Source organism: Elgaria multicarinata, chromosome 1 (genome assembly GCF_023053635.1).
Source record: "Elgaria multicarinata webbii isolate HBS135686 ecotype San Diego chromosome 1, rElgMul1.1.pri, whole genome shotgun sequence".
Lineage (NCBI taxonomy): Eukaryota > Metazoa > Chordata > Lepidosauria > Squamata > Anguidae > Elgaria > Elgaria multicarinata.
In genome coordinates, this window is record NC_086171.1 from 34,340,877 (window position 1) to 34,368,531 (window position 27,655).

Here is a 27,655-nt window from a genome sequence, read left to right on the forward strand (position 1 = left end):
AGTGGAACAATAATCAAGGGTCAGGTTCAAACATAACACTAACATTTCTACGGCTGGTAATTTCCTGGTTTCTGTAGCTGCTCCTACTTGCGGGAGAAGCCAAGCGGGAACAGGCCAGTAGCTTACAGTAGCACATTCGCTCGTTACTAATAAGGCAGAATTCTTACAATTTCGGTTTACCGTTTAGTGCAAATACAGCCATTTTTACAAATTGTTGCTTCTTTATTTAAATAAATTGATAATGAAAATAATAAAATCTTGGGCTTGGATCCAGAATCTGACTGGTACAAACAGAAGGGCTCCTTCCATATGTGGAAGGCTTCTGGTCCAGCAGTGCATTTCTACTGCTGGAATAGGGGAGGAGGTGACCTTCGCTGATTCTCTTGTCCTCATGCGGTCATCTATGCCCCCCTGAAAATCGGGTCCAAAGGATTAGGGCCCTCTCTGGGAAGTGGGGGGGGGGTGGGATTGGCAAAATTTATCTCACCCCCCTTCCTGCCAACTGGAGTATTCTGAGCAGAATTCCACTCATGGAGTGTTCCTGATGGTCAGGAGAAAGCCAGAACTAACCCACTGTATGTCAGTTTGGAATTTATAGGTAACCCTAGCATTCTTAGGAATTTTATCTTGTTCACCACAGCTTTATATGATACTTAATAACTAGTTTTGAAGGTAACTCTTAAAGGCCTGCAGAAGCTAGGCCTGCCTCTACTTCCAGCTCCCAAAGTGGGTTCCTGGCAGGGTGGCTAGTCTCGTGGCTATAGCTACCACACTTTCTCTACACCCCTTTTCCTCCACAGTGGAAACTGGTCCCAGAGGCCACCCCTTGCTGAGTCGTAATCCAGAAGGTTTTACTATGAAGCAGAAGTTACAGTGCTTTCAGTAATATTGAAGTTCTGTATGTTTGCATTAAAAGAACTCAAAACTGCCTTAGTTTACACTTTCCCATTAGGGCTACTTGGCAAAGTTATAATTTCTGTAATCAAAATACTGAATCAATAATGTTTAGAAATTGGAGATTAATATTTATAATAGATCATATTTTCAGTATACAGTAGGGATGTTCAGGTTTTGTGAAATCCATCCCGTTTGTGTTTCGTGGATTGTGCAGTGTCATTCGTTCCACCATCTGTTCACAGACAGATTCGAATTTTCCCCATTATGCGGAAAAATATGGAAATAATTCCATAAAGGTGTTCATAATTTATATTAATACGTAACATTCAACATATTGTGTCCCCATTCTATTCACATTTTCCCTGTGTATATTTTCTATCATGGCAAATATTTCAGCAGAAACTTGTGTGTTTTCCTGCAAATGAATTTGCATAAATTTGGGGAAAGTAAAAAAAAAAAAAGAATCTGGAAGTCTGTGGACTCTGCGTGGCCTGAGGAAGCTGGTCCACAGCGGGTTCTGCAGGTCGGATTCTTAGAAAGCCAAACTCATTTTAGTCTATCTTGAATTCCTCCAGCTTCCCTAGTATACAGTATCCCACAATTCCCAAGGCTGGTATGGTTCATTAAGCATACTACAGTTGGAAATGACTCATTTAGATCTAATTTCATTGCATCACGGGTATGCAACATGGTGCTCATGGGCACTCCTAAATCCCAGACACTTTTCTTGACGCTTGCCAAGGTGCCCTACACCCTCCCACATTTTCTTACCAGCAGCTGGGATTGCTGTGAAATAGGTTTCTGTTGGTGCTGAAAAATGTGGATTCAAAGGAGTAAATTATGTTGGGGCTCAGACCCCACCTCTGCCTTGTATTCAGTCTTTTGGACAGGTTACTTGTACTTTGCCATGCCTCCCAGCCATTTTATCCTAGTACCCAGGACAGTTCCTCAAATTGCCAAACGTGTCCATGGCCCATAAAGTTTGCCTACCCCTGCATTACATCATTAGCTAAAAGGAAGTAAAACCTGGTGTAACGTAAGTCCAGTGGACTTTCAGTAGAACTCTTTTTAATTGATTTGTCTGCACATTTGCTGTGCAATCTGGTATAGAATTTATGAAAATCTTAGCTTTATTGTTATTTCAAAATGGGAAGTGTCAAGACCTCAGGATAGCCGAGCAGGTGAATCTGAGTATGGCAGTAGCAGTGTCTTTTGAAGGTTCTGAAATGAAACGGAGGCAGGACCTCTGTGCATTATATACTCCCTCCTTCTATGATCCAATTTTGTCTCTCTGCATCTACTGACTGCCTCCCTTACATCCTCTCCTTCACCTCACCAGAATATTCTGAGATCTACAAAAAAAAACACCAATATTGTGAAGCTATGTAAAACTGGAAAACTTCTTTATAGTATTTCTTTATACCATATTTAGGTCTCTTTGATGAAGAATCATGTTGGAGCTAACTTTAAAACAACTAGTTTTAGGAAACAATTAAAACTTCGAAATGATAATGACCCAATTGGAACAAAATACATGGTGTGGGGAAATTAGCTAGCAGACTCTCTAAACTAAAAGCCTTGGGAAGGTGTAGTTCCTCCAGCCATTGCAAATGCATAAATATCTGACCTTGTTATGTCATCTTCTGTGAAAATCATATTTTTCATAAGGCCATTTTGCTTTGCTCGGTTGTAATAGGGAATGCACATTTCCTCAACCTTGTTATATAGAGGATACATTCTTAGCTTAAAATGCCCAAAATTAAGAAATGGAATATAGAAAGCCAAAGTAGTGGTGAGATTTGAATGATTTGTGAGACTTGACGTTATATTGTGATTTTTTTAAAAGTGTTTTGCTGATAGGCAACACCCATCACTTCTCTGTGCCCCCTTTAATTTGAATTACAGCTTGCTGGAATGCAGTCTGGAACTTGTTTTGTATTGCCAAGGGTCAGCCCAGCAACATGTCTCTTGAAAATGAGTAAATATAAGAAGCCTTTTATAGCCCTTGAATTCCATACAGAAAGGGGTTTCTAGTCTAATTTGTCTTTGCAGCTGCAGGTTCAGCAGCAAATACAAGTGGATCTTTAGAGTTAATTTCACACCCTTTTGCAAGGCGCAGCCTTGAGTGCAAGGAAAAGGTAAATTGAAGGAGAAGAGATCTCCTTCCAACTCTCAGAACACAGATCTTAGATGGCGATCTGCGCTAAAGAGAGCTTCGGCTATGGGGCGGTATATAAATGTAATAAAAAAATTACAAGGTTACACACAGCAGAGTTCTTTGCAAAACTGAGCAAGAGACTATTGATACAAAAAAAAATGGTTTTATAATTTGAGTTCAGTCAACTATGTTCAATGGACTTTTTTAAAGGTAGACTATAAAGAAAGAAACTGGTGACAGACAGAATTTCTCATAAAAATTGAAAGGCACTATTATTGGCCATAATTTTCTGTGGTTGCAGAATATCACTCTTTGGCCTAATCTACACCAAGCAGGATATTGCACTATGAAAGCGGTATGAAAGTGGTATATAGTACGTGTCATGGGTCCCAACAGTTGTCAGTGCACTTCAATACCGCTATAAAGCAGTGGTGTGGCTCCTGCCCTTTATTTTCCATTTTCATACTGCTTTCATTGTGCAATATCTTGCTTGGTGTAGATTAGGCCTGTGTCTATGATGAAAAGCCTATATTATATACCTTGCACTGGAACTTAGAGAACCTAGGAAGCTGTATTATACTGAGTCAGATCATCAGTCCATCTAGCCCAGTGTTGTTGAGACTGGCTGGCAAGAGCTCTCCTGGGATTTGGTCTGGATTATTTCCCAGCCACCCAACCTGGAGATGCCAGCAATTGAAACTGGGACCTTCTGCATGCAGAAGTGCTGCCACCCTGTCAAATTTGGTGGCAGCAAAAATAATACCATATTTCTTCGATTCTAAGATGCCATCGATTGTAAGACGCACACTAATTTCAGTACCACCAACAGAAAAAAAGCTTTGATTCTAAGAAATAATAAATGCAGCTGCGATTCTAAGACACCCCCCATTTTTAGAGATGTTTATATGGGGGGAAAAGTGTGTCTTAGAATCGAAGAAATATGGTAATTACTTTTTAGGAGGAAATGGTGCTTTTAGCTGTCCATAGCACTCAAAGACTTAAATTTAGCTTTTTTGCAAGGTAAAGTTGGCTCTTAGAGCTCTGCAGTGCTAAAAGCACAAAACATCTCCTTGGCTTATCAGACAACCTCTATTAATTCTAGTTACCACCCACCCCACCCCACCCCACCCCACCCCACCCAAAGCTTTTTAGCATGTGCAGAGGGCTTCAGAGAGAGGCAGCAATTTCTCTCACTTGCACTGGGGAACAGAGTAAGGAAGCAAGCACAGAGGACACAAGAGAGTGATAGACAGGTCTTTCAGTGCCCCATAGCACTGTGGAGTGCTAAAGGAATCAAATTTAGCTTGCCTCTGAATTTTGGTGGCGAACCACCTTTTTTTGTTAAAAAAAATGGGGGGAATCCCAAGGACTATGACCCATATGGGGCCTTGGGTGGGGAAAATTGCTCCCAGATATCCCACAGTTGCCCACCCCTGATGAAAACCTATTTCACTATGGTTTCTGGCCAGATTACGGGACTGAATCAGCCTGATCACCCTATTGGCTGACCTTTATTGAGAGAGGGACAATGGAAGTGTGACCCTGTTAGCTCTGTTAAGAGTGGCAGAGTGGTGACTCTGATTCCTGTGCTGAATGCTTCCAAACTTTATGCTTGTTTTCAGTAGTGTACATTACATGTTCTGGCCCTAAACCATAGACATCCAACACATGAAATCTGCACATCTAGTCAATAGAGACAATTTCCCTAGCCCAAACACTCTCAGCTGCCTTCAACAGGATCTAACTTGCAGTTTTGAGCAGAGACGAAACAGAATGATTTTTCTCTGCTTGTTGCTTCCCTTGTCCAGACCTTTGAGAAAACTCCACCTCTCTCTCTCAAGCCCTTGAACAAGCACAGAAGGCTTGGGAGAGAGGTGATTTCTCTTACTTGAGTGGAAGTTTGGATAAGATAAGTGGAAGAGATTCCTGCTGTTCCGTATCTTCTTCAAATCTCTGCACATGTAAGTGAGACGACCTGTCTATCACTCTCTTGTGTCCTCTGTGCTTGCTTCCTTACTCTGTTCCCCAGTGCAAGTGAGAGAAATTGCTGCCTCTCTCTGAAGCCCTCTGCACATGCTAAAAGCTTTGGGTGGGGTGGGGTGGGTGGTAACTAGAATTAATAGAGGTTGTCTGATAAGCCAAGGAGATGTTTTGTGGAGCTTTGCTTTGACAGTGTGCAATAAATTGATTTTTAAAAAATCTGTAGTGGAATTCTTATTGAGGTTTCATGTTCCATTTTATGATACACGTTTCCTTTCCCGCCCCCTCCTGTATGACAGTCTGAAAATACTTTTTTGTGTAGGGTGAAAGTGTTACTACAGCCATTTTCTGTCACCTCTAACTTGAGGGACTACATCCAAGAAAAACCTTTCTGCAGTAGTTTGTGAATAGAGAAACAGAGGAATTATTTGGCAACTAGTTATGGATTTTTTTCTTTTTCTCATATTTTCCAGTCCAGAGTAACAATTGGCAATAATTCAGCATACTCTGCAGCCTGTATCTGTTACTGGCCTCAATGACTATATATGGCAATACTGGCTAAATTAATAATTCTGAACATACTTGTCTAATGAGTTTGCTTAAGCCTTGTATGGCTCATGAGCCATACAGAGATTTTGTCAGACATCCCCTAGTTTGTAATTGCTTCAGAATTAGCCATTGTGAACCGCCCAGAGAGCTCCGGCTATTGGGCGGTATAGAAATGTAATAAATAAATAAATAAATAAATAAATAAATAAATTGTGATCAAGTAACAAGATGGCATAAGTAGCCGTTTCTATGCTTATCAAGAGATGTTCAGCTAATGCACTGGAAATTATTTTAACAGCAAGCATTTCCTGGCTTGATAAATCCTTCATGTACAGAATGTTTGAAAAGGAAAGTTCTATATTTAATTCACATTGGTAAATACAGCTTGCTTTGTACAATTGCAGATCCTCCTGTTCCATTCTGGGACTGCTTTGAGTCTGCAAAAGGAAGAACATCCATGCTCACATAAGGGGCTTGGTTTGCTGTCTACTGTTATTGAGGCAGACCAAATCCCAAGGTCTGCGTGATTAGATGTAACATTCCCTCTTTCAGACTTTACTAGTAACAGGAGCGAGTTGGACTAAGTGTGCCAAATTTCAGCCCTTGATTCGCAATTGAAGGATCTTAACCCTTGAGAGCCATTCAAGCTCAAGATTTTAAGCCTTGCGCTCACAGACAGCAGATTGAGGTGTAAACTTAAATCTGGATTGTACTATTTCCGACTGCAGGTCGGGGCTCACATGAGTGAATACCCCTACATGAAAAAATTCCCTGCATAGATTAAAAACTGCTATATCAGGGAGAAGTATGCTAAATCCTTCTCTACACCAAGCAGGGTTTTGCACTATGAAAGTGGTACGGAAGTGGTATATAAAAGGCAGGAGCCACAGTACTGCTTTATAGCGGTATTGAAGTGCACTGACAACTATTGGGGCCCATTGACACATACCACCATATACCACTTTCATAGTGCTGTATCCTGCTTGGTGTGGCCCCCAGCTTTTACATACTGCTTTCATACCGCTTTCATAGTGCACTATCCTGCTTGGTGTAGATTAGCCCTCTGTGACATCTAGCTTTCTATATATGGACAGATTTTTTTGTATGTCTGTGGAAGAGCATTCAGGTTTTTTTTTAGCACCTTTTCTTATAGGGCTGTGGCATGTAAATAAAATAAATACATTCAGTCACAAGAGGTCCTATATGCAGTTTGAAGTGGTACATGTGCTGTTTGTGGGAGCTAGACTATAGCCACTATATGTTTGCCACTTAACATATACTTGATTGGGCTGTATTTACTTTATCCCATTTAAAAACGAGAGGCTCTTGTTGAAAACTGTTTTTTCAGAGAAGGAACTACAGTTGGAGAGTGAGAACCGTGGAGGAGGCAGGCAATGGGATACCAGATGAGGATCTTGGGGGTTATCATGTATCATACAAGTTGTCATACAAAGGTGGCAATGTGTGCTTTTCTAGCAAATGGATAGGAAATGGCTATTTATCCCTAGTAGTTAACATCCATTGTTCCATATCATACATCTAAGGTTTGACTTGCAAAGCAAAATTTATTTGACATTCATGTAGTAGATAAAAATCATAGGACTAGAAGACTTTATAGTCAGTCCAACACCTTCTGTGACGCATCAGTTAGGAGAGAAAAGGCTGCTCTTAAAGTTGAAAATGATAGTAGGGAACCACATAGCACTTGCCACTTAGGAACTTCTGTATTCTGCGGTCTCCACTCCCCCAAATAACACCACCCAACAATCCTCCTATCACTTGGTCCAACATGGGGGAAGAGATACTGGATCAGACGTGAGTGAGAGCCTCATTGCCTCCATGCATTGTAAGACTACCCCATCTACCCTTCGTAAAATATATTCATTCATAAGCATGAGAATACTGTGGGCGCAGAGTTACTTCCTGAGTGTTGGCACTGACAGAGAAGTTCGTCCTTTTCAAGGTGATCTGCTGTAGTACCTTCCCAAAATGATCCTGGGAGTTTGGTTTGCATGCAATGCTGTTTGGCTTATACGCAATCTTACTGTTCCAGCCTGTGGTGGTGGGACATTTTATTTATGTATTTATTTGTTTGCTTATTTATTTATCTTGTGCAACAGACAAGGATGTAGGGTTAGTAAAGGGAAGCATTTTTTTCACCATATGAAACTCTCAGGACAGGCCTCCATAACTGGGTTTGTGGGTTCAGAAAAGTTGCGTAACCTAGGAAGGATAAAAGCTTACCTGTGCCCTAGTTACAGCTAAAAACAGTATTGCTGCGTATGAAGAGGGCTGTACCAAGAGAAACAAATTCAGAAACAATGTTTGGAAGCATTTGGAAACTTTGAGATTTCTTAGCTGAGACTTCAGCTTCATCTTTAGTTGTTGTGGGATGCGGGAGAGGGGAGAAGAAACATGAATTATCGATGCATATATCCTTCAGGTTTGATGAGGCAAATACGTTTGGGTGTATTTACCAGAGTTCAAAAGTACAGTGAAAATCAAGCCCTGCGTATGCCATATGCAGGATTTTCTTCCCAAATTGCATTCCTTGGTAGTCTTATATTGCACACAATAGTCATATAAGGTGCAGTGACTCATCCTTGTTCTCATAAACGCCTGTTTAAAGTTTACTTTAAAGGGTCACTGAGCTGGTTCTTCTGCTATAGAAGTCTTTTTTGTTCTCAGTGGGGAAAAATATATATTCTAATCCCTTAATTGTACTAATGTCACTAGAGTTCATAGTAGGGGCCTTGTACTAGTGAAATGTTTGTCTCATGAGTCCATTACAAACTGAACCCACAACTCCACCAAACTTTGGGCCCTGGTCATAATGGGTCCACCACTAAACAAGCCTCTCTACTGTTTTCTCCACCCACCCACCCACAGTTTTCATTGCAAAGTTTTGTGAATGGGGAACTGGCAGCAAGGAAGACTATGGTAGAGGCCTTTTAGGCATCCTTAAGGCTCAGAAGAATCCATGGCTGCTAGAATTTGAAAAATTGTAATTCTCTAAATTGGGCTGAACCTGAAGTTTGAGGCCCATAAGGCTTCTGCCACTGCTGTCGTTCCCCACACATATGCACTCCACCAACTGTATATTTTCTCTCTCCTCGCAAGAGTAAGTTTGTTTGGTAAATGGGGAAAACAGGCCGGGGTGTCCCAAAGCATTACATTTTGTCTAATTTTTTGTCCGTGCATTTTGTGTACAGATATTGACTGGACTGGCAGTTGAACCTGCAACAGTGGTGACAGGCGGTGGCCTCCACTGCACTGGAAGCAATAGGTTAGCTTAGGGGGGGCGCAGGGTAGGCTATGTGGCATGCAGCTGTGTCCTCCCACACATCCCCTGGTGTCTGTTTGCTGCCAACTCCAAACCAATGCTGCAGTGCAGCACCAGTGTGTGTCAGAGGAGCAAAGCAATGCACGCTCACGCTCCATTCCTGCTGGAGCACGTGGCCTCAGATGGCTGCCTCCTTAGGGGCCTTTCCAAACAGTGCCACCTGTGAAGTTTTAAGGAAATTGTGTTTTCTGGCGATTTCCCCTCAGACTGCCTTTTAAAAATCGTAATAGGTTCCCATTTTCTGTTTACTACAATTTGGCGTGGGGCTCAGAGAAGTGGCTGCCGTGACACTGAGGTGCAGTGACTTTCACACAGAGGGGCTATAACTAGAATGAATGCTTTTATTAGAAAAAATAACGTGCATGCAAACCTTTCATACTTAATGTGGAAATAGAAAAAGAATAGAATGAGCTTACTATATTCACCACTGAATGATCTGTCTTACTTCAAAGACCCTTTGGAATCTTTAATGAAGGCAGAACATGGCACCAGGGGCATATCTCTGTTTTATACCCTTGAACTATGCCAATTTCCATGCTTATTAGCATACTTGCTAACTATTGTGTTTTAAGCTTGCTAATTGGTTACCATACGGTGATCTAGCTCCTTCTAAGTCCCTTACTTTAAATCTAAGTGCCTCCCATCTACTGACATCACTGCTGATGTCTTTGTTAATTCCAAAGAAACTAGAAATGTCCCCAACTTCTCCTTAAGCATCCTATCTCTATGTCCTGCTGTTGGCAGAAAGGTGCATCTATCATAACCATTTAGCAAAGTCAAATGACTACACAATAATTACTTATTGTAATTATTGTATTGTAAATCTGGCTCATACTAGGCCCATAAAACCAGTCTTTGCTCTTTTAGCTATCTCTCCTATATTTATCTATGGTATTTAATGCTACCTATGCTGCTCTTACATGCAAGCAAAACCTTGTGGCACGTTCACATAGCCTTCTGCCTTAAATAACCTCAGTTATAATGCCTTTTAAACTTCTTACAACGATGTCACCTCAATTTTCCTGATGGTATGGTTGGCCTTGCCTGCAGGAATTGTGCCAACATTCTAGGCTGTGTGTGCGCGTATCTATATATCTATATATATATAAATAGATACACTATTTCTTCGATTCTAAGACATACTTTCCCCCCCCCATATAAACATCTCTAAAAATGGGGTGTGTCTTAGAATCGCGGCTGCGTTTATTATTTCTTAGAATCAAAGCTTTTTTTCTGTTGGTGGTACTGAAATTAGTGTGTGTCTTACAATCGATGGCGTCTTACAATCGAAGAAATACGGTAGTTGGAAAACCAGAATTAGTTATGCGGTGAGCCAGGATGGTTAGTTTAAGCGTTGACTATTTTCCTCATGACCGTTTAGATTAACACGATGTAATGTAGCAATTCAGCCAGAAACTGAGGAGGCTTGCAAACGGGCCACAGTAATAAGGCAAGTTATCTCTAATAATTCAAAGTCAAATTGTCAACACTATGTTAATACTATACAATGCAGCTGCTTGTAATTTGTATAACATGTAGCCTCGGAAGAGCTTAGCACTTATTTTTAAAACACGTAAGCTACCATCTTAAACACTTTTAAGAATAGTCCTGAATGATTTAGATGAGACTATCTACAGTAAACTTGTTTCAGAATAACATGTTCTACGGAAGAAATTATTCTGGGGGCTATCCCTCTATTCTTAATCTGTAGCTATAAATACATTGTTTGTATCCTTCCTGATATTGTACGGTACCCATCAAGGGCCTAAAACAAATGCTTTCCTTAGTTTTGGAATTTTGCCTGAATTCTTGTATTAAACTTAATTCTTCCTGCTGCCTGACTGACATAACATATGACCTTTGTCCTTTTTCTTATGCTGTAGGATTTCTAAGCAATATTTAATACTGTTTTTTTCATGTCTTCAGCTTTTGGAAATTAACTGGACAGGACTGACAAATCTTCTGGATATTCCAGGACTGAAGTAAGCTGAAAATCGAATGTAACTATTTTTATCGACACATGGAATTTAGAGTGTGTGTGAACACTGTCTATTTGCCAAGAACTAAATGCATGTATTACATTTGCCTTCTTCTACACTCTTTAGCGAACTGTTAAAATAATATGACTACATACAAAAATTAGTTAGTCTGATCAGCTAGTGGGACTGCTGTCATGGCTCCCAGGACATCTCTTTGCCTTGGTCTGGGGTAGAGACTCATAGAATCAAGGCCCCAGCCTCTGTTGGCACTGTTTATGTGTTTGAAGTGTGGAATAAACCTGTACACAGCAGAGGACTCTGCACTGCACAAGGATCTGGGCTGAAAATGGTATGGAAAGGGAGGCAGTGCTGATGAGAGCCCTCAACAGAAGGGACAGGGAAGCAACCCAATTTCCTAGCAATGCATATGTTTGTCGAGAAAGTTACAGTGGGATTAAAAGGCAGTTCTGCCCCACTTGCCTTGTAGAGATAACAATTCATTAATATATAAGCTTCTTCCAATACAAGGCATTGATCACCTGCTACAAACCAGCAGCCTGATCCTAACAGCTGTAATAAGAAGCTTGAACATTGACAGTAATATGTGAGATTGGGAATACTTTTCCAAATCCAAGTTAGCTATTTTGCAAGCTACCGGGCTGATACACCTTGCACTGTTTGTTTTTACTTTCAGTTGTAGGAAAAATTGCAGTTTTGAGAGAAAGATCTACATAATTATAGGTGGCGAAGAACTGCTATGATGTTCAGCTTTCTAGAATCAATAGCATCTTTTGTAATCTGCAGCAGTCTAACATCTGGAAGTAAAAAAAAGTGTTATTATGCAGGGAAAGCTACGAGCATTCTAGCTATACTTGGCTCACCCTGTCAAAGGAAAGAATGCAGTCATTCTAGTTTTGTTGCAGTCAGAGAAGTCCCAGTCTTGAGGTGATGAATATCTGAGGTTAGCTTGTAGAGCTCCACCCAGTACCGTAAGCTCTGAAATCATGTGCTTGCTCTTAGTTAATGCTTTTTCTCTTAGAGCTCATCACTTAGGAAAATCTGACTCTGAATGTAAAATGTTCAGGCCAAAACTGTGTGTTCTCTCTCTCTCTCTCTCTCTCTCTCTTTTTTTTTATTATTATTATTATTATTATTATTGCAACCACCAAATGCAATGAATTCTGTTGAGTCAGAAGTTCGTAAGCTGATGGGTTAATACTTTTAAGGGAGAAAATATACTGGCAATGTACAGGTAAAGTCTTTGATTAGGTTGCCACATCTCCGCTGCATTTTTTCCCTTTTATCTGCCTATTGACAGGAATCATGGGAATAAAAATGCAAATATTAAATTTCTTAAATGAATTTATAGCAGAAACATCCCTGCAGTTTCTAATTATAACTTGCAGCCAGTATGTGACCACTTCCACTGGTGAGGAGGTTGTTGGTCCAATTTCTCCTGCTGTGCATTTAATGATGTGCTCCCAGCAGATGTATTAACACCTGCACAGGTGTTTGCATAATTACTCACTGTGTAGTGGCTATATGCATGCTGTTGAGTCAGCGGATTTGATCTTTAAACTCAAGCACATCTGACTTTGGTGGCTGAGTTTGTTTTTCCTCTGGGGAATTTCCCCTCCAGAAATCTTTGCATCAAAATCGCACTTGATGGTTTATAGTACCTCACTTTTAGGACATGACTACCTGAGTGTCCAGAAATCCAGAATAATTGTTCTATGTACAAAACATAGAAAATGCCATTTTATTTAATTTTCCTTCTTACTTTCCTGCTGCATTTAGCTTGCCTAGAATTGCTAGGCATGCTAAATGCAGTGTTGCTATTCCGCTTTTGGGAAACCCATCATGCCAGTTTATGCTATTGGCGTAGTTGCTAAAGGTCACTTACACTAGTGCTATGTCAATTGTGTAAGTGGAGCGGCAATGCCCTATGCTTTAAAAAGCCTGGGTGACTTGCTAAATCCTTTGTAATGTTGGCCCATGGGTTTTGAATGTTTTATAAATTATTTTATTATTACTAGTATCTTGGTATGATTTCAAATGGATCAGAAACACTGAGGTAGTAATTGTGTTCTGTCCCTTTGAATAAAGTGTAGAACTTATAAAATGCAAGTAACTTAAAACTTTCCTAGGCAGCCTAGCACAAAATTAGGTACTTCATAAATTGCATGTATTTAACCCTGAAGCTGTATGTAGTTCTGAGGTCTGTTTGTAGGAATAAATATCTGTCAAGCTTGGCACCTGCCTTTTACAAGATAGCAGATGTAAAAATAGGTTTCCTTAAAATGACCAAAGACAAGTCTAATTAATGTTATTCAGACAGCTGCTGTTATAAGAATATCAGCTTTTGATTAAATCTTGTCAGTACTTCTGGGTAGTACTAATTCTGGAGGTGGTGGAAGTAAATCATGGCAAACTGTGGACAAACAAGTGTTGGAAGACTTTCCCCAAAACTGCAACCGAACTGTACTCCATAGTAAAAAAATCCAAAAAAACAAAAACAAATCCATGGTATTTGCTGCTGTTTAAACTATACTTATATCAACCAAACTTGAATGTTTTCTTAGTCTGAATCTTTGCTACCACAATAAAAATCATAGAATCATACAATTGTGGAGTTGAAAGGGACCACAAAAATCTTCTAGTCCAACCCTCTGCATGTGCAGGAAAACCAATTAAACCATCCACGAGGTGTGGCTGTCCAGCCACTTCTTAAAAACCTCCTGAGATGGAGAACCCACAATCTCCATTGGTAGACTGTTCCACTGTTGTACAGATTTTACCATCAAGAAGTTTTTCCTTTGGTTTAATCGAAATCTAGGTAGCTGTAACTTGTACCCTTTATTTTGGGCCTAATTTCTGTGGAAATGGAAAATAGTTCTTGACCATCCTCCCTGGGGCACCCTTTTATGTACCCGAGCACTACTAACATGTCTCCCCTTTTCTCCAGACTGAACATTCCAAATTCCTTCAGCCTGTCCTCAAGTCCCTTTATCATCTTTGTTGCCCTCCTCTGAACCTATTCTAGGTACTGGGCTAGATTAAATATTATGAGGGTCCATTGAAAACCAATACTTTTGATGCAGGGAGGAATGCTATGCTCTCACCTGCTCTTATCACTGTCATTTAATAATTATGAGTCTTTTACGTCCCATTAGATTCATGCATGCAAATACACACCTAGCTCTGTTCTTCATCCTGCATTCAGCTTCTCTGCGGCCATTGTAGTCTACTAAACATCCAGTCTCTTAAGGACAGCTATTTTTAAGCTAGATGGGTGCTGAAAGGCATGCCCTTTCCTGTGGACTCTAATGGAACTATCTCTTTTTATTCTTTGCCTGCCTGCTGTGTTGCAGTACATAACTAAACTGTGTATAGAAAGACTACACTGTTTGCAGATGTGGAAAGAGCTGAATTAGTTTTAATATTTGATAATTGGTCTTTGAAAAACAACAACATTGATTCTTGATCAGAATGAGTGGTGTGTTTCATTAATTCCTAATTTGCCACATGCAGACTACCCACATCACCTTGCAACCATCCAAAAATTGAGGAAAGAGAGTTCTTCCATAGATGGGCACACTGTTCTAATTTTCACTATATAGAGCTGGTTTCCACAATTAAACAACTCATAGTTGTTTAGTTTGCCTTAGAACCGCCTATTTTGTATGTGCTGGCCCTTACGAAAGTGAAGTGATTAACTTTTACACATGGATCACATTAAGCTAACATCTGCTTCATCAATAATAATGTATGAAACCATAACCTGGAGTAATGAATCTTATACACTATTCAACAGTCTTTTATACTCAACAAAGATAACACTGGTAGCAATGAATGTCTAAACAAAGCTGGTTAGGCCTTCCCCTTATTCTGAGTCACTGTTTCCATCTTGTGGCCATTTAGCATAATGCTGGGGTCCATGTAAACTTTGGGACTTAATTGTTTGCTTCCATTTTGAGATCCTTGTGGATTCTAAGTGGTGGATACATTTTATGTATACCGAGGGCAAGACGGGTGGTAAATGCGGTGTAATAAATGCAAATAGTACTCTTCGAACAAAGCAAGTAGCAATAGGAATTATGTCAAATCCTCCCCCCCCCCATGAAAGGTCATCTGGGTGAAAGAGGGATGTAGAGGAGGGATCCACCACCACTGTCTCCATCAGGATCCAGATTACATTTTTTTCCATATTCACAGCTGCTGTTTTCCCTGATTTCCATTTTTTTTTCTTCCTTAGGCAATCCCAGCCAGTCGAGTCACATAGACAGTGTGATCATCCTATTTTGGCTTGCACAATATCATAGATGATTCAAATTCAATCTTAGAGAAGGGAAAATCCAGGATTTTCAAAAAGCCAGATTTCATGACTAGAGGTCTAATCCAGACTGCTAAATAAGATATAAATGGGTCAGAATGTTTTTTTGGGGTTGTCTGCCGATATATGTAGATTTGTTGCATTCTCTGTACATCTGATTGTTGCTTTTTAAATGGAAGTTTAAGAATACTGGAAAAGTGAATATGCTGCCAACTTGCCTGAAACTTTTTTCTATTCCAGAGAACTTTGGTTATGAGGAGGAATATAACTATCATGAATGAATAAATCAAAGAATTGAAATTTTCCAACTATAAAACCATAAGCAGAAATCCTGGTTTTTACTTCACCAGGAAAGAGAATGACTGTTAAATAGTTGACAGCATGTAAAAGTAACTTTGTTCATGTTTTCTCCCTGATAGCGGTTTATCAGATACTATAATACTAGATATAATATCCAATTACCTGGTGCTTCCAAATCGGATCACTGTTCCTCTTGTCAGTGAAGTGCAGATTGCTCAGTTGCGGTTCCCTATACCAAAGGTAAGAATTTTAGCATATTGTTCTGAAATAATACAGTGTTCATCAATACCATTTGAGTACCATTTGAAGAATCCCTCTAATTCATGAAAGAATAACTATTAAGTCTTCTAAAGATCTAGATGCTGAACAAACTATGTAAGTAGAGCAACGTCTGGAAGCTAGATAACAGTTCATTAATGTGCCTTTTATGTGTAGCAGTCAGGACTCCTTCATATGGTTTCACAACAGCATAGGATTCTCTTCCATTCTCCCTCCATTCCACCATGATATTCTTCAGAAGCCTGGGGCCATATGGATGAGGCCAGTTGGGTTGGTCCTTCCAAACTGATCATCAGGTAACTGGGTAGGACTCACTCTACTGGTTCCACTCATGTGATTCTGGGCTTCTAAACATTACTATGGCAACGTAGAAGAAGCCATGGGGAAGTTACTCCTGCACTTATTATAAATGGGCCCTGAGACACAAAGTAGCCCAGTATCATTGATCTCTAACTTTAGGTGGCTGTAACCTAGGCTGAGCCTAGGGATCATCCTGGTACAGTATTTTCAATTTCCTGCCCATGTTAAAGTTGTGGCTTATATTTAAACAAAATTATTAACGACTATTAACTTCCATAGGTTTTCCTCTTGTCTAATATGGTGCTTATTGTAGGGAACTTTTAAAATGGAGAAACTGTAGAATGGCAGTACAAAATCAAATGCACCGTTATCAAAGAATCTCATACAAGCAAAAATAAGATGGCTAAAAATGTGGACTGGGTCATCTTGGATAAACTGAGCAGCTAGAGGAGACACCACTTCTTTCCGCTTTTGTTTAAATCTTCAGACTGTGTTCATATCAGGTTTTTTTATCCTGCTCTTACATGTGGTTCCCATTGATCTCCCATCCAGGTTACTGAACAAGTCTGCACCTGCTTAGCTTTAGCACCTCAAGGGCTTTTCAGAGTTAATCGGCCTCCAAGCTGAAAGAGTTAACAACAAAATCATGAATTTATTTCTGTTCTATTGATAAAAACCATCCCAATGCACCATTCCGTCATAGAAACCTATGTGCACTTGTCCTTAGAACAGAATTACCTTTCTAGGCCTGTGGCACTATGCAACTAACTCAAAGCAGCCCTATGAGCTGTGGCCTATTAGGATAAACTCAGTCCAGTTAATGGCCAGTTCTTCTAGCTAGAAAGAGATTGTGATGATACTTTACCCCTGAGCATTGTATGATGGATAACTGTTTTTGTTTTTTGTTTTTGCATTTTGACAGGGTGTGCTAAGGATACACTTCATTGAAGCTCAGGATCTTGAGGGAAAAGATACTTACCTAAAGGGACTTGTTAAGGGAAAGTCTGATCCTTATGGAATCATTCGTGTGGGTAATCAAATTTTCCAAACTAAAGTCATCAAAGAAAATCTCAATCCAAAATGGAATGAAGTTTATGAGGTACAAATCCTTAAATTACTGACCAATTTTGCTACATTCCTCAAATTTCACTGAAGTACTTCTAGGGCCGTCAGGGCTGATTTGTTATATTACTTTTTCTTAGGTCGAGAGATCCAGAATCTCCCCCCCCCCCAAACCACACACACATCTACCTTTTCTTCTCTTGGTACATGGATTGCTACAAACACGAGCACAGCAGACTACTGCATAAATAAGCCCTGTGTTCCTGCATGCTGTCTTCCTCCTTATACCTTCGTTGCATGCTCTGATTTCCTATCACTTGTGATTTAGTAGTAATTTTCTGTTCGATCTGAACCATGAAAACACTAGTGTGCCCAACTTGGCTGTAACAGTAAAGTTTATTGAGTAAACTGTGATTTCCTATTAAATCAAAACTGAGAGAGGAAATTAGCACGGAGTTCATTCACATAGCCTAACACTGTGCTTTGGCATTTCATTTGAACCCATCAGCAGACAGCAGCTCTGTGTATGTGCTACATTGATCAGTAGGATGAGGCAAGAAGCAGACACCAAGATTAGAATTTGGTCTTAAATTATTGTAACATATTGCGAAGATTATAATATCCATTACAGCTGGTAGGGTCATCTAGTGGTCAGCCTCACTGGCTAAATATGAGGAAATCTCTGGATTGTATTCATGACCCTCTCAGTACAGAGATGTAACACAGTTCCTCTAATATTTATAACCCCTTGGTGTTTTCAAACAAGTTATTGCTCTTTAGAATGATTCAACCCTATCTTGTGACAGCTTTAGCCAGGCGTAAACCAAAAGGGAGATGTTTCCAGTCTCTTGGAATGTTCTGGCCTAGTTCTGTAGCTTTTATAACAGTGGCCTAAGGGACTGCATGTGTAGCTTTTGGTATGGCAGATTAACGGTGTGGCTGTTCATGTACTGTATATGACTTTTTGTACATGAGGATCAAGATTCTCTGTAGCTGGGCAAAAGTAATGTTTGAAGGAGCTTTCTTAATCTCCAAATCGTCTGTTTGCATACTGATTATAAATTAACTTAATGAAATGTCAGGGTTTTTTTTGGTTTATTTAAGGAGGCAGAGATTGCAGAGTGGTATTTTGAGACATTTTCACAGTTATTTTCTGTCCATAACTGTTAATCCACGTAAGCTGTCTTCAGGCATTCTCCTTCCCCCTACCACCCCACCCCACGCACAGGAGGGAGCCTGCTCTTCCTATGTAGGTCCACAGTACAATTTAGAAGCTTGGAAGATCAAGCTTCTAGATAATTTGGGGAGCCTACATGAGTAGAAAAAGCTCCCCATTGCAGAAGTTCAGCCTCCAGTGTGCCGCAAACTATAGGGCCAGGAATGGGGACATGATGGAGTGGGGAAGGGCAGGGAACATGCCCCTTCTCTCTCCCCTCATGTGATTGCAATTGTGAGGACCAGGGAATGCCTGAGTAGGGCTTATCAGTGCAATGTGGAACATCTCCTTCCACAAGGAAGAAGATGTGAAAGAGCTGGCTTTAATTATTTGTTTTTAATCTATCTATCTATCTATCTATCTATCTATCTATCTATCTATCTATCTATAATATTGTAAATGATAGCAGTATATCAGTATCCTTGTCTGTGTGTACTCAGCATTTTTCTACTTGTTTTGTATAGTTCAGTTGTAACTGATATTTTGTATAATTTAGACATAGGCTGCAAGCTGTACCTAATATTTATGTTGAATAGACCAGACTGTTCTTGCTAACTCGTATATTTCCAGGCCTTAGTGTATGAGCACCCAGGACAGGAGTTGGAGATTGAGCTCTTTGATGAAGATCCAGACAAGGATGACTTTTTGGGAAGGTAAATCCCAGGCGAGATATTTTTTATTATTGCCAAAATTACAAAGTGTTTAGTACTTCTTTCTAATCTGAATTTTAATAGCTACAAATGCAGGTCTCCTGTGTTTAAGTCTTTATGTCTTTAGTCCTAAATTTCTGTCTTAGCATGCTACTGTCAAAATCTGTATTTCTATAAATAAAAGGGGAGGGACAGTTAAACTCAGGGCACAGAAGGAAAATAGCTAGCCTCTCCAATACAGTTTAATTGCAGTTATGAACGTATATAAAATTCTATGTCTTTTTAAAATGCCATGATATTTTGTGCCTGGCATTTTAAAAAAATGCCTGCTCCCTAAAAAGAAAGCAAATAAATGTTGATTGTAATAGAGGTAACACTAAATGGTTCCAGTTACTGTGCCTTATCTCTTACTTTATTTTTAACATGATATGTCTGGCCTTAACTATCAGATATGTGCCTGAGGAAGGAATGACTGTAAAAACTTTTTCTTTACCATCTCAAAAACCATGCATTGGTTTATTCCCTCTTAGAATATTTTATCCCAATTCAAGGACCTAATCTCCATCTCCTATCCAGCAATTGCAAATGCTGCTGTTTTTTATGCACAGCTCTTAATGGACAGTTACCCTTTGCTTCATATCTCCTAAACAATTCCTTTCTTTCTAAATGACTTCCTGCCAATTACAGCTTAGATGCTGCTCATACTGCTTATAAATATGATTAGGTTTCCCATCATCTTTTTAAAATCCTTTATTCACCATTCTGCTCCCACTCTAGTTTCATGTCTTATAGTAGAGATAATGGTATTCCTTTAATGCATTGCATTCTTCTCCTAGTCTAATGATAGACCTAACTGAGGTTGAAAAGGTGCGCTACTTAGATGAGGTAAGTCTCTACCTGTTCATTCCAAGGAAAGGAGTGGTGGTGGGTTTATACTCTGATAGTGGTCAGCTGGCTGTGCATTATCACACGCCAGATTCAAACTTCAAAGACTTTGCTGGACTTAGATACAAGTTGCCAGTTCCCCCCCCCCCCCCCGCCCTTGAACAGTGGAATTGTAGGCACAAAGCACTTATCCTGAGTGTTAATTTATTATGGTGGCAAACTATAATGATCCTGAGATTCTTAAGTGATCAAATTGAAGCATGCATGGGTCACAGTGTGTGGAAATAGCCAGTAGTAATTAGGTAGAAAAAGACCACAAAAGGGATGATTGATTGGCTCCTGATAAATCTTCTTAGGGTGTTGTGAAGCAAGACATTGCAAGTGCTGTGCTATAAAAGGTAGCAAATAGACTTGGCTTTACACAAGTTAGAATTGTCCTTCGTTTTTATACATCAGTCACTTAAAGCATACTTACCCAGCTGTCACATGGTGTCTGCCCTCTTTGAGTGAAGCCATGCCCAATGGCACCTCTATAGCTTCCTGAGCAAGGGGTCTGTCCACTCCATTCCCATGAGCCCCCCCCCCTTCTGTGTGGATTGCATCATGGAAGAGGCCAAACGTAAAGCTCTTCTCCTCAGCCTACTAATCTCCGCTGGCTTCAGACTGTATACACTGCGAAGATATGTGTTGGTTAGGGATATCTATCCCAGTGGCTGATGTTACTGCAACCTTCAACAACATGGACACATTTAAATTAATGAAAATCAATTAATGTGTTTTACAATCAAAATAACCTGGAGGTGCACAGCCCAAGGGCCCCCTTAGCATACATGCCAAGTTTCAGAGTGTACGCTTCATGGTCTTGGGAGCTGCAGCAGTGTAAGACAGATAGACACACTTTTTCTTTTATTATTATAGGCCAGTCATTATAAGATCTTTTAATATGAAGTCATTTTAGAGCATAGACTGAATACAAGGGAAGAATGGAAACCATGACAGCTATTTTAAAAAGAGCATAGCTGTCTTCTGTAATTTCCACTGTCGTTTATGCTGTATCAGTGGTATTTCACTTCATGGACCAGGAAACTATAATAGGATAAGTTAATTTATTAGTGAGTGGTTTTGTTTCTCAACCCATTTTATTGACTTTGCTTACAGTGGTTTCCTTTGGATGAAGTCTCCAAAGGAAAATTACATTTAAAACTCGAATGGCTCACATTGATGCCTACTGCAGAAAACCTTGACCAGGTATTTATTTTATATTGCACTGTCACAATTTTAAACAAGTTGAGGCCATTTGAATAGCTTAAAAATTAAGATCTGTGTATTTATATATGCCTGTGTGCACACACATACATTCTTCCACTCACACTCTATTTAAAATGAACATGGGAATAACAACCAGGATTTCCGTGGCTATAAATAATCAGAAATTGACTCAGTAGTTCAAAAATAGTATTCAGAATCTCTTAAGAAAGGCTGCTTCTCATGTAGGCCCCTACACACACACAACGATTGGTGGTGAAGGACAGCTCCTTATTCGTCTACTATGAGAAGCAGGGCTGGAGCCAGATTTAAGCAGGATCAGCTGTGCTGGTGGAAGTGAACTTTCCCGTGCCTTCTTAGCATAGCAGCCCCTCCAGCCCACTGAAAATGCTACACAGAGTCAGGAGACCCTGCTGAATGGTACTGTTGGAGGGGGATCCCCAAAAAAATCAGTCAGAGGGGCATTCTGCGAACAGAGCCCTTCTTCTCAAGGAAGGGAGATCCTAGAAGTGTAACTACAGAAAATGTCTCTGGGTTTTTTCCTTTCCCAGGAAATCCCACTTGTGTCTAGCCTTGCATACATTCCGAGATACATGAGAACATTTTTAGATGAGTGTTTGCTTTCTCATTCCTTGATATAAAGTAAGAGTATTATTTTGAATTGGCTTGTATTTATTGTGTATTGCTACATTTTAATATGCATGCTGTGACTCGCTTTGGTTTTTATTTAGAAGTGATGTACAAAATAATTGAATTTGTAATGGGATAATTATGTTTTGTATTATACATCTTTAATTTTAGGTGCTAAAAAGCATTAGAGCTGATAAAGACCAAGCCAATGATGGGCTTTCATCAGCATTGCTTATTCTCTATTTGGATTCAGCAAGAAATCTGCCAGTAAGTCTCCTCGTGGTAATGACAGTTCTCTTGAATGATTCTTTAATCTTTCTTCTGTCGCACATTGCTTACTACTATGCCACTTTGCATCACTAACCCACATTATGCCATGTTTCTAACTACATTTTCATGTGTGTTCTGTAACATTAGAATATTTTTAGGGCAAACCTGCATTCTGGTTAAATTTATTTTGTGGTGCTGGTCTTCTAATTTTGGGTTTTTGGAATACAATTTTTATAAGTCCCAAAATATATTTTGCTGAAGTTGTGATCTGTAAAGAACTTATATTGAATGGTCCCATAAAAGGGAATTAGGCAGCCCTCAGCCCCAACTTTGTTTAGATTAGGAATATTTTTTTAGATTCAATAGTAGATATTTGGGACATGTATTTGTGAGGTTCTAAGATTGGGGCTGCAGTGCTGTGCACTCTTACTTTGAATCCTTTCATTTGTGAACAAAAGGAGGGTTACACATTCATGGAAGGCGCATTTCCATGACTGAAACTCTCCTTCTGTGAATGTGAAAGACACTGCTACCTTCTCCGGTAAAAGCTAAGTTAAAAGAACCCAAAATTGCCTTTGTACTGTACCTTTTCGACATTAGCTTGTACTGTGCTGAGTAGTTGGGACCTGCTATTCATTCTCCTGTAGTAGGCACATTCTATCCTGAGTGGTACTGTTGCTCAGTTGATGGGAAATGGACTTCTTCACATACTTAAGTTGGATTAGAGACTGCCCCTGCTTCTTGGCTCCACTTACAACTTCCTTTTGCAGAGATGGCAGACTTATTAAACACCTTAAGATTGCCTGCCTTCTGTCTTGTAGCAGGCAAGATGAAATTACAGAAATAGATCCTAGAATGAATCAGGTTTGTTAACATCCTAATGGTAATTTCAAGACAAAATAATAACTGGGTGATCTCATAGTGCGGGCGTTTTACACTCTAAACAATGCTGTGTACCAATAATGCATTTTAAATAACATTTTTGTGATTCATTTTCACTGCAACTGTTAAGATTGAAGCTTATAATATTTATACTTGCTATGTAGCAATTTATAAAACCATTCTTATTTCAAGGAAGTAACTTGCTACAATACGTGGGTACTAAAGTGCTGGTGACTATTTTCTGGATGCATGTTGCAGGAATGGCAGGTTGATCAGCAACTTTGGGACAAGATGTAAAATGTATTCTAACTAATAATCTGCCTGTACTTTGAGATCTTCTACTGAGGTCGTTTTTCAGGTGCCTCTTTTATCAGAGGTACTTTATTCAACACCAGAGGAGAGGACTTTCTCAGCAGTGTTTTCACCATTATGAAAGCCTCTCCTTAAAGAGGTTCACCTGGCACCTGCGCTGCTGTCCTTTGTAAATCAGGCCAAAACCCAAAGATTTTTATTTAGCCAGGCAAGTTAATCACTTGTAAGAATTGTGGATTTTTGTTCTATTATTATTCCTATAATATGATTTGATTTTGGTTGTTCACTGCCCTGAGGTCCTAAATAGGATGATGGACAGTATGAAGAGTCAGTTATTGTAATGGTTAGAGTGTTGGACTGGGACTTAGGAGTCCCGGGTTCTAGTCCCACTTGGCCATGAAGTTAACCGAGTGACTTCACTGATAATCAGTTTAATCTACCTTAAAGGGTTGTTGTGAGGATAAAATGGAGATGAGGAGGATCATGTACCTTGGGTTCCTTGGGGAAAAGCCAGGATATATATGTAGCAAACAGCAAACATATTTTTTTAAAACAACAACTATAAATGGGAATGATAGTGCGTATAGTTACAGTAAGACCTGATGCCACACAATTATTATTCAAATTTACTCTATGGTCTGCCTTTTAACTTGTTTATGTAGTGGAGAAAGTTGTATTATGTGGAAATCCTTATACTTCAAAGGTCCTTTCAGTCAGAAACATGTTTAAGGTAATATTGGAAAAACAGAACTTGAGCCAAATGTGTAAACAGTAGTGGCTTGTTGTAGTTTTAGTAAGATTTTCAACATTTGCTTAGAAGAGATGGAACCTTCCTTCTCACCCAGATAGGCCCTGAATCTGTTCAAGAAGAGGTTACACCACTAATTCCTGCATATTTAGTTTTAAATGTGTCAAAATGGCAAGTAGATGATCAAATGGTGTACGGATTGCTTCATTGACATCTCGTATAAAAGTATAACAAGGTTTTGTTTAAAAGGTCATGTGATTATTATTATTTTATTTTAATCTTGTTGTGCCTGAAACAAATAGAGAGTAATTGTCTTGCAGTGCTAATAAGATGAGACAAAGAGATGAAAAGAGATCCTGACGTGCCAACCATTTTGTGTGTGTGCCAGTCAGTAATTTCAGACTCCTTTGACTGTTTTCCTTAACTGTGCTAATGGTAAAGCTGCTTGAGCATTCACGCTGCCCCAATCCCATCACTCTCTGCTTTCTCCCATTTCCATCTTCCTAAAGAGTATCTACGAGGGAAACTTTGGGTGTGGATACTTAAAAGAGAGGAGAGCATCGGGACTAGTCTTTTGTGAAAATACTACCTCACTCTATAGAGCACTATTTGTGAGTTCTTGGGTGTTACATGTATATTCTCGTTTTTAACTTGCCAGAGTGGATTAGTGCTACTAAACCCACTTAGCCCTAATAGTGGAATGGTGGAGCATGCATTTTTTGTTTACATGCATGGTTTTAAAAGCGTGCATTGTTATACTTTTTACTGCATTTCCAGATTGTATTATCAGCTTAGTTTATTAGGTAAGTTCGCTGATTTTAAGTTAGCCTTTTCAAAGAATAGCATGTTTATCCATTAATCTATGTGACTTGCTAGACGAAATGCTGACATTTGCTTGCAGAGAAATGAAATTGTCATGAATTCGAAGAGTCAACCTCTTTTGTGATTCCTTTGAAAATGAAGTGCAAGTATTTGGTGTGGTGTATGTGAGGGGCTGGAATCTCCTTCATTTGGTTCAAGTTGCACAGTTACAGCAAATGCCCTTTTGTCATTAAGAATAACCCTGCAGAATATGTATTAACATCAGTTGAGAAATATTGACATTTGAGAAATAAAAACCCAAGAAAGGCCTGGATATGCTTTCACAGGCTGCAAGATGAAATGATGTGACCATTTCTTAGTTGCATAAACAAAACTTTAAAAAAAAGTCTGCATTAAGTTTAGCCTAAAGTTAGCACTCTTTCATTATTGTAACATCAGGAGCCTATTTTTACATGAGCATATTCTGTATAATTATTTGTCAGTCCTTCTGCATTTATTGGCTTTATAAACAGTAATCTATCATTTTGGACACATTTCCTGTTGATATTGGTTCCTCTTTACAGGTGTTGTCTTTGTGAGTATAAGACATACATAGACTTTCATTTCTAAGCAGAAAATTGCAGAAAATCCCCACTTCAAGCAACATAAACATAATTTGTCTGAAGTCACTGTCTTAAGTGAATTGATTTTTTCTCTCCAAAGTTTTCAAAAGCTTTGGAAATCTTGCTTGAACACAGAATATTGAGTTCAGTCTCAAAACATATGCTAAATACAACCTGAAAGAATTTGGAAGCATGTAGATGTTTATGTTTGAGATAAGCTAGCTAGCTTCATAAACAGCCAGTAATACTAACAACACAGGGGAAAGCATCATATTTTGATTTCATAATATCACCATGGCCTTCACCCCTTTTCTCACTATTTGAATAATGCAGCACCTAGAGCTTCTGACCATATGTGAATATTAAACAGTAAATGTTCAAATTTGCTTTATTCATCTTTAGTCTTGCACCTGGTGTAACATTTTGGAACATCTAACTAAACAAGAGATTTACCTGGCTGGATGTGGGGTAGGGGTGATATACTATGGCCTATTTCTGGGACACAGCAGAACTAAGCTTAGGGATTGTGAGCAGACCATGGGACTGTGCGAACCCTCCCCTCTCTCATGCAAAACTCTCAACACTGCACCACTTGGATTTGGTATTGCATCCAACTATTGCCAGACTCGGTTTACTTCTAAGCTTACTTTGAGAAACCAACTTTATGCAAGGTTCTCAAAGTCAGTTTTGGAGCATAGCCAATTTTGTGTTTAACCCAGGTGGGTGTTGGTCATGTGTAATGCTGAAACTATGTAGTCATGAAGAAATTTACACATGGGAGGAGAGTGCATGTAATCCCATGCCCTGCTACCAGTCACCAAATCCTGGTTTCACTCTGCCAACAGAATTGTGCCTCATGAGCCTAAGTGGGGATAACTTGTTATAGCTAATGAAGGTTTGTTTCAGAAAAAAATATTACAGCAACTTGACCCAAATTAAAGTGGAGTTCATGTTGTCTTTTCTTTTAGAAGTGACTGACCCCTTTCCCTTCTTATAATTTAAAGCTCCCTTAGCAGATATTTCTATTTGTTTGCATGACAAGGGCATGCAAACTGCACTTCCCCTTCTGCCATCAGTTGCTTTTATTCTGATGTTACTGCCTTCTCTTGATTTAAAGCAGTTACAGTGCTCATTCTAAGTTGGGAAGATTTTTTTAAAAGTAGCGTGAGGCAAAATTTCAGCATGATCGTGAACTTTAACATATTTATGGCGCTTGTGAACTCCTGCGATTGAAGCAGCAAGAACAATCAAGGACTAAACCTTGCATGTCAAGAACCAGTATGGAAAAAAGATGGGATGATTTCCATTGTAGGCAAACATAAGCGCAACATAAAGCCACTTGTGGGTTTGTGGGGGTTTTTAAGCACTTACAGGCAATCTTTCTGTTTTAGGGTATACACAAAGCACACAGCTATTCTCAGTGGTTCACAGGTGGTGCATAGAGAGAGGCCAAATTCCTGCACATGCTTAATTCTTACAATATAAGGCCAAGATGCCAATGGCACACATGTGTTTACATTTTCCTGAGTTAAAGGGAGAATCTTCCCTTAGGAAAAGAGTGCTAACTCAAACTGACCAGTCTTGAGTGTGATTCCTGGGTTACTTTTGTTCCTGTAAAATAAACATATTTTAAGGAGTTCTTATTTACAGTTTATAGCCTGTGCCCGTTCTCTCTTTTATCCACCTAAGGAAGGATCAAACAACACTCCCAACTCCTACATCCCTCAATTCTCTAGGCCTCCTATCAATTTCTGCATGATTCCCTTTCTCACTAAGGCCACAGCTAGACCTAATGTTTATCCTGGGATCATCCAGGGTTCGCCCCTGCCTGAGCACTGGATCCCCTGTGTGTCACCTAGATGAACAGGTTTGACCCCTGGACGATCCAGGGATAAACTTTAGGTCTAGCTATGGCCTAAATCTCATGCTACACCAAAAAACAGTATAGCGACAACTAGATGTGACTAACAACTTCATAACAAAATATCTTTTCTGCAGAAAATAAGGAAAATTCTTGAAATTGAATTATTAAACTGCCTTTTGGGGGACAAAGTAATTAAATTTGCTCTTCCTGTTTTGGGTTATAGCATGATTGCAAAGCAACTGATACACTCTTCCTAAACAACCTGATGTCATGGCTTTTAAACAGGACTTAACCATTGCAATGTGTTCTGTTTTTTTAAAGCCGTGGA

The 27,655-nt window shown here is 39.5% G+C and overlaps 1 protein-coding gene across 4 annotated transcripts in view; it reads left to right on the plus strand.

The window, feature by feature from the left end:
• ESYT2 (extended synaptotagmin 2) overlaps positions 1 to 27,655 on the plus strand; it is a 71,472-nt gene that overhangs the window by 25,403 nt on the left and 18,414 nt on the right. For 2 of the 4 annotated variants that reach the window (XM_063125875.1, XM_063125877.1), the window contains exons 7-14: positions 10,854 to 10,909; positions 15,659 to 15,779; positions 17,041 to 17,217; positions 18,967 to 19,049; positions 19,883 to 19,931; positions 21,090 to 21,179; positions 21,999 to 22,094; positions 24,549 to 24,650. In XM_063125875.1, the coding sequence (XP_062981945.1) occupies positions 10,854 to 10,909; positions 15,659 to 15,779; positions 17,041 to 17,217; positions 18,967 to 19,049; positions 19,883 to 19,931; positions 21,090 to 21,179; positions 21,999 to 22,094; positions 24,549 to 24,650 (774 nt within the window). The remainder of the gene's footprint in view (positions 1 to 10,853; positions 10,910 to 15,658; positions 15,780 to 17,040; positions 17,218 to 18,966; positions 19,050 to 19,882; positions 19,932 to 21,089; positions 21,180 to 21,998; positions 22,095 to 24,548; positions 24,651 to 27,655) is intronic. The other 2 variants (XM_063125886.1, XM_063125895.1) reach the window with 1 other exon arrangement.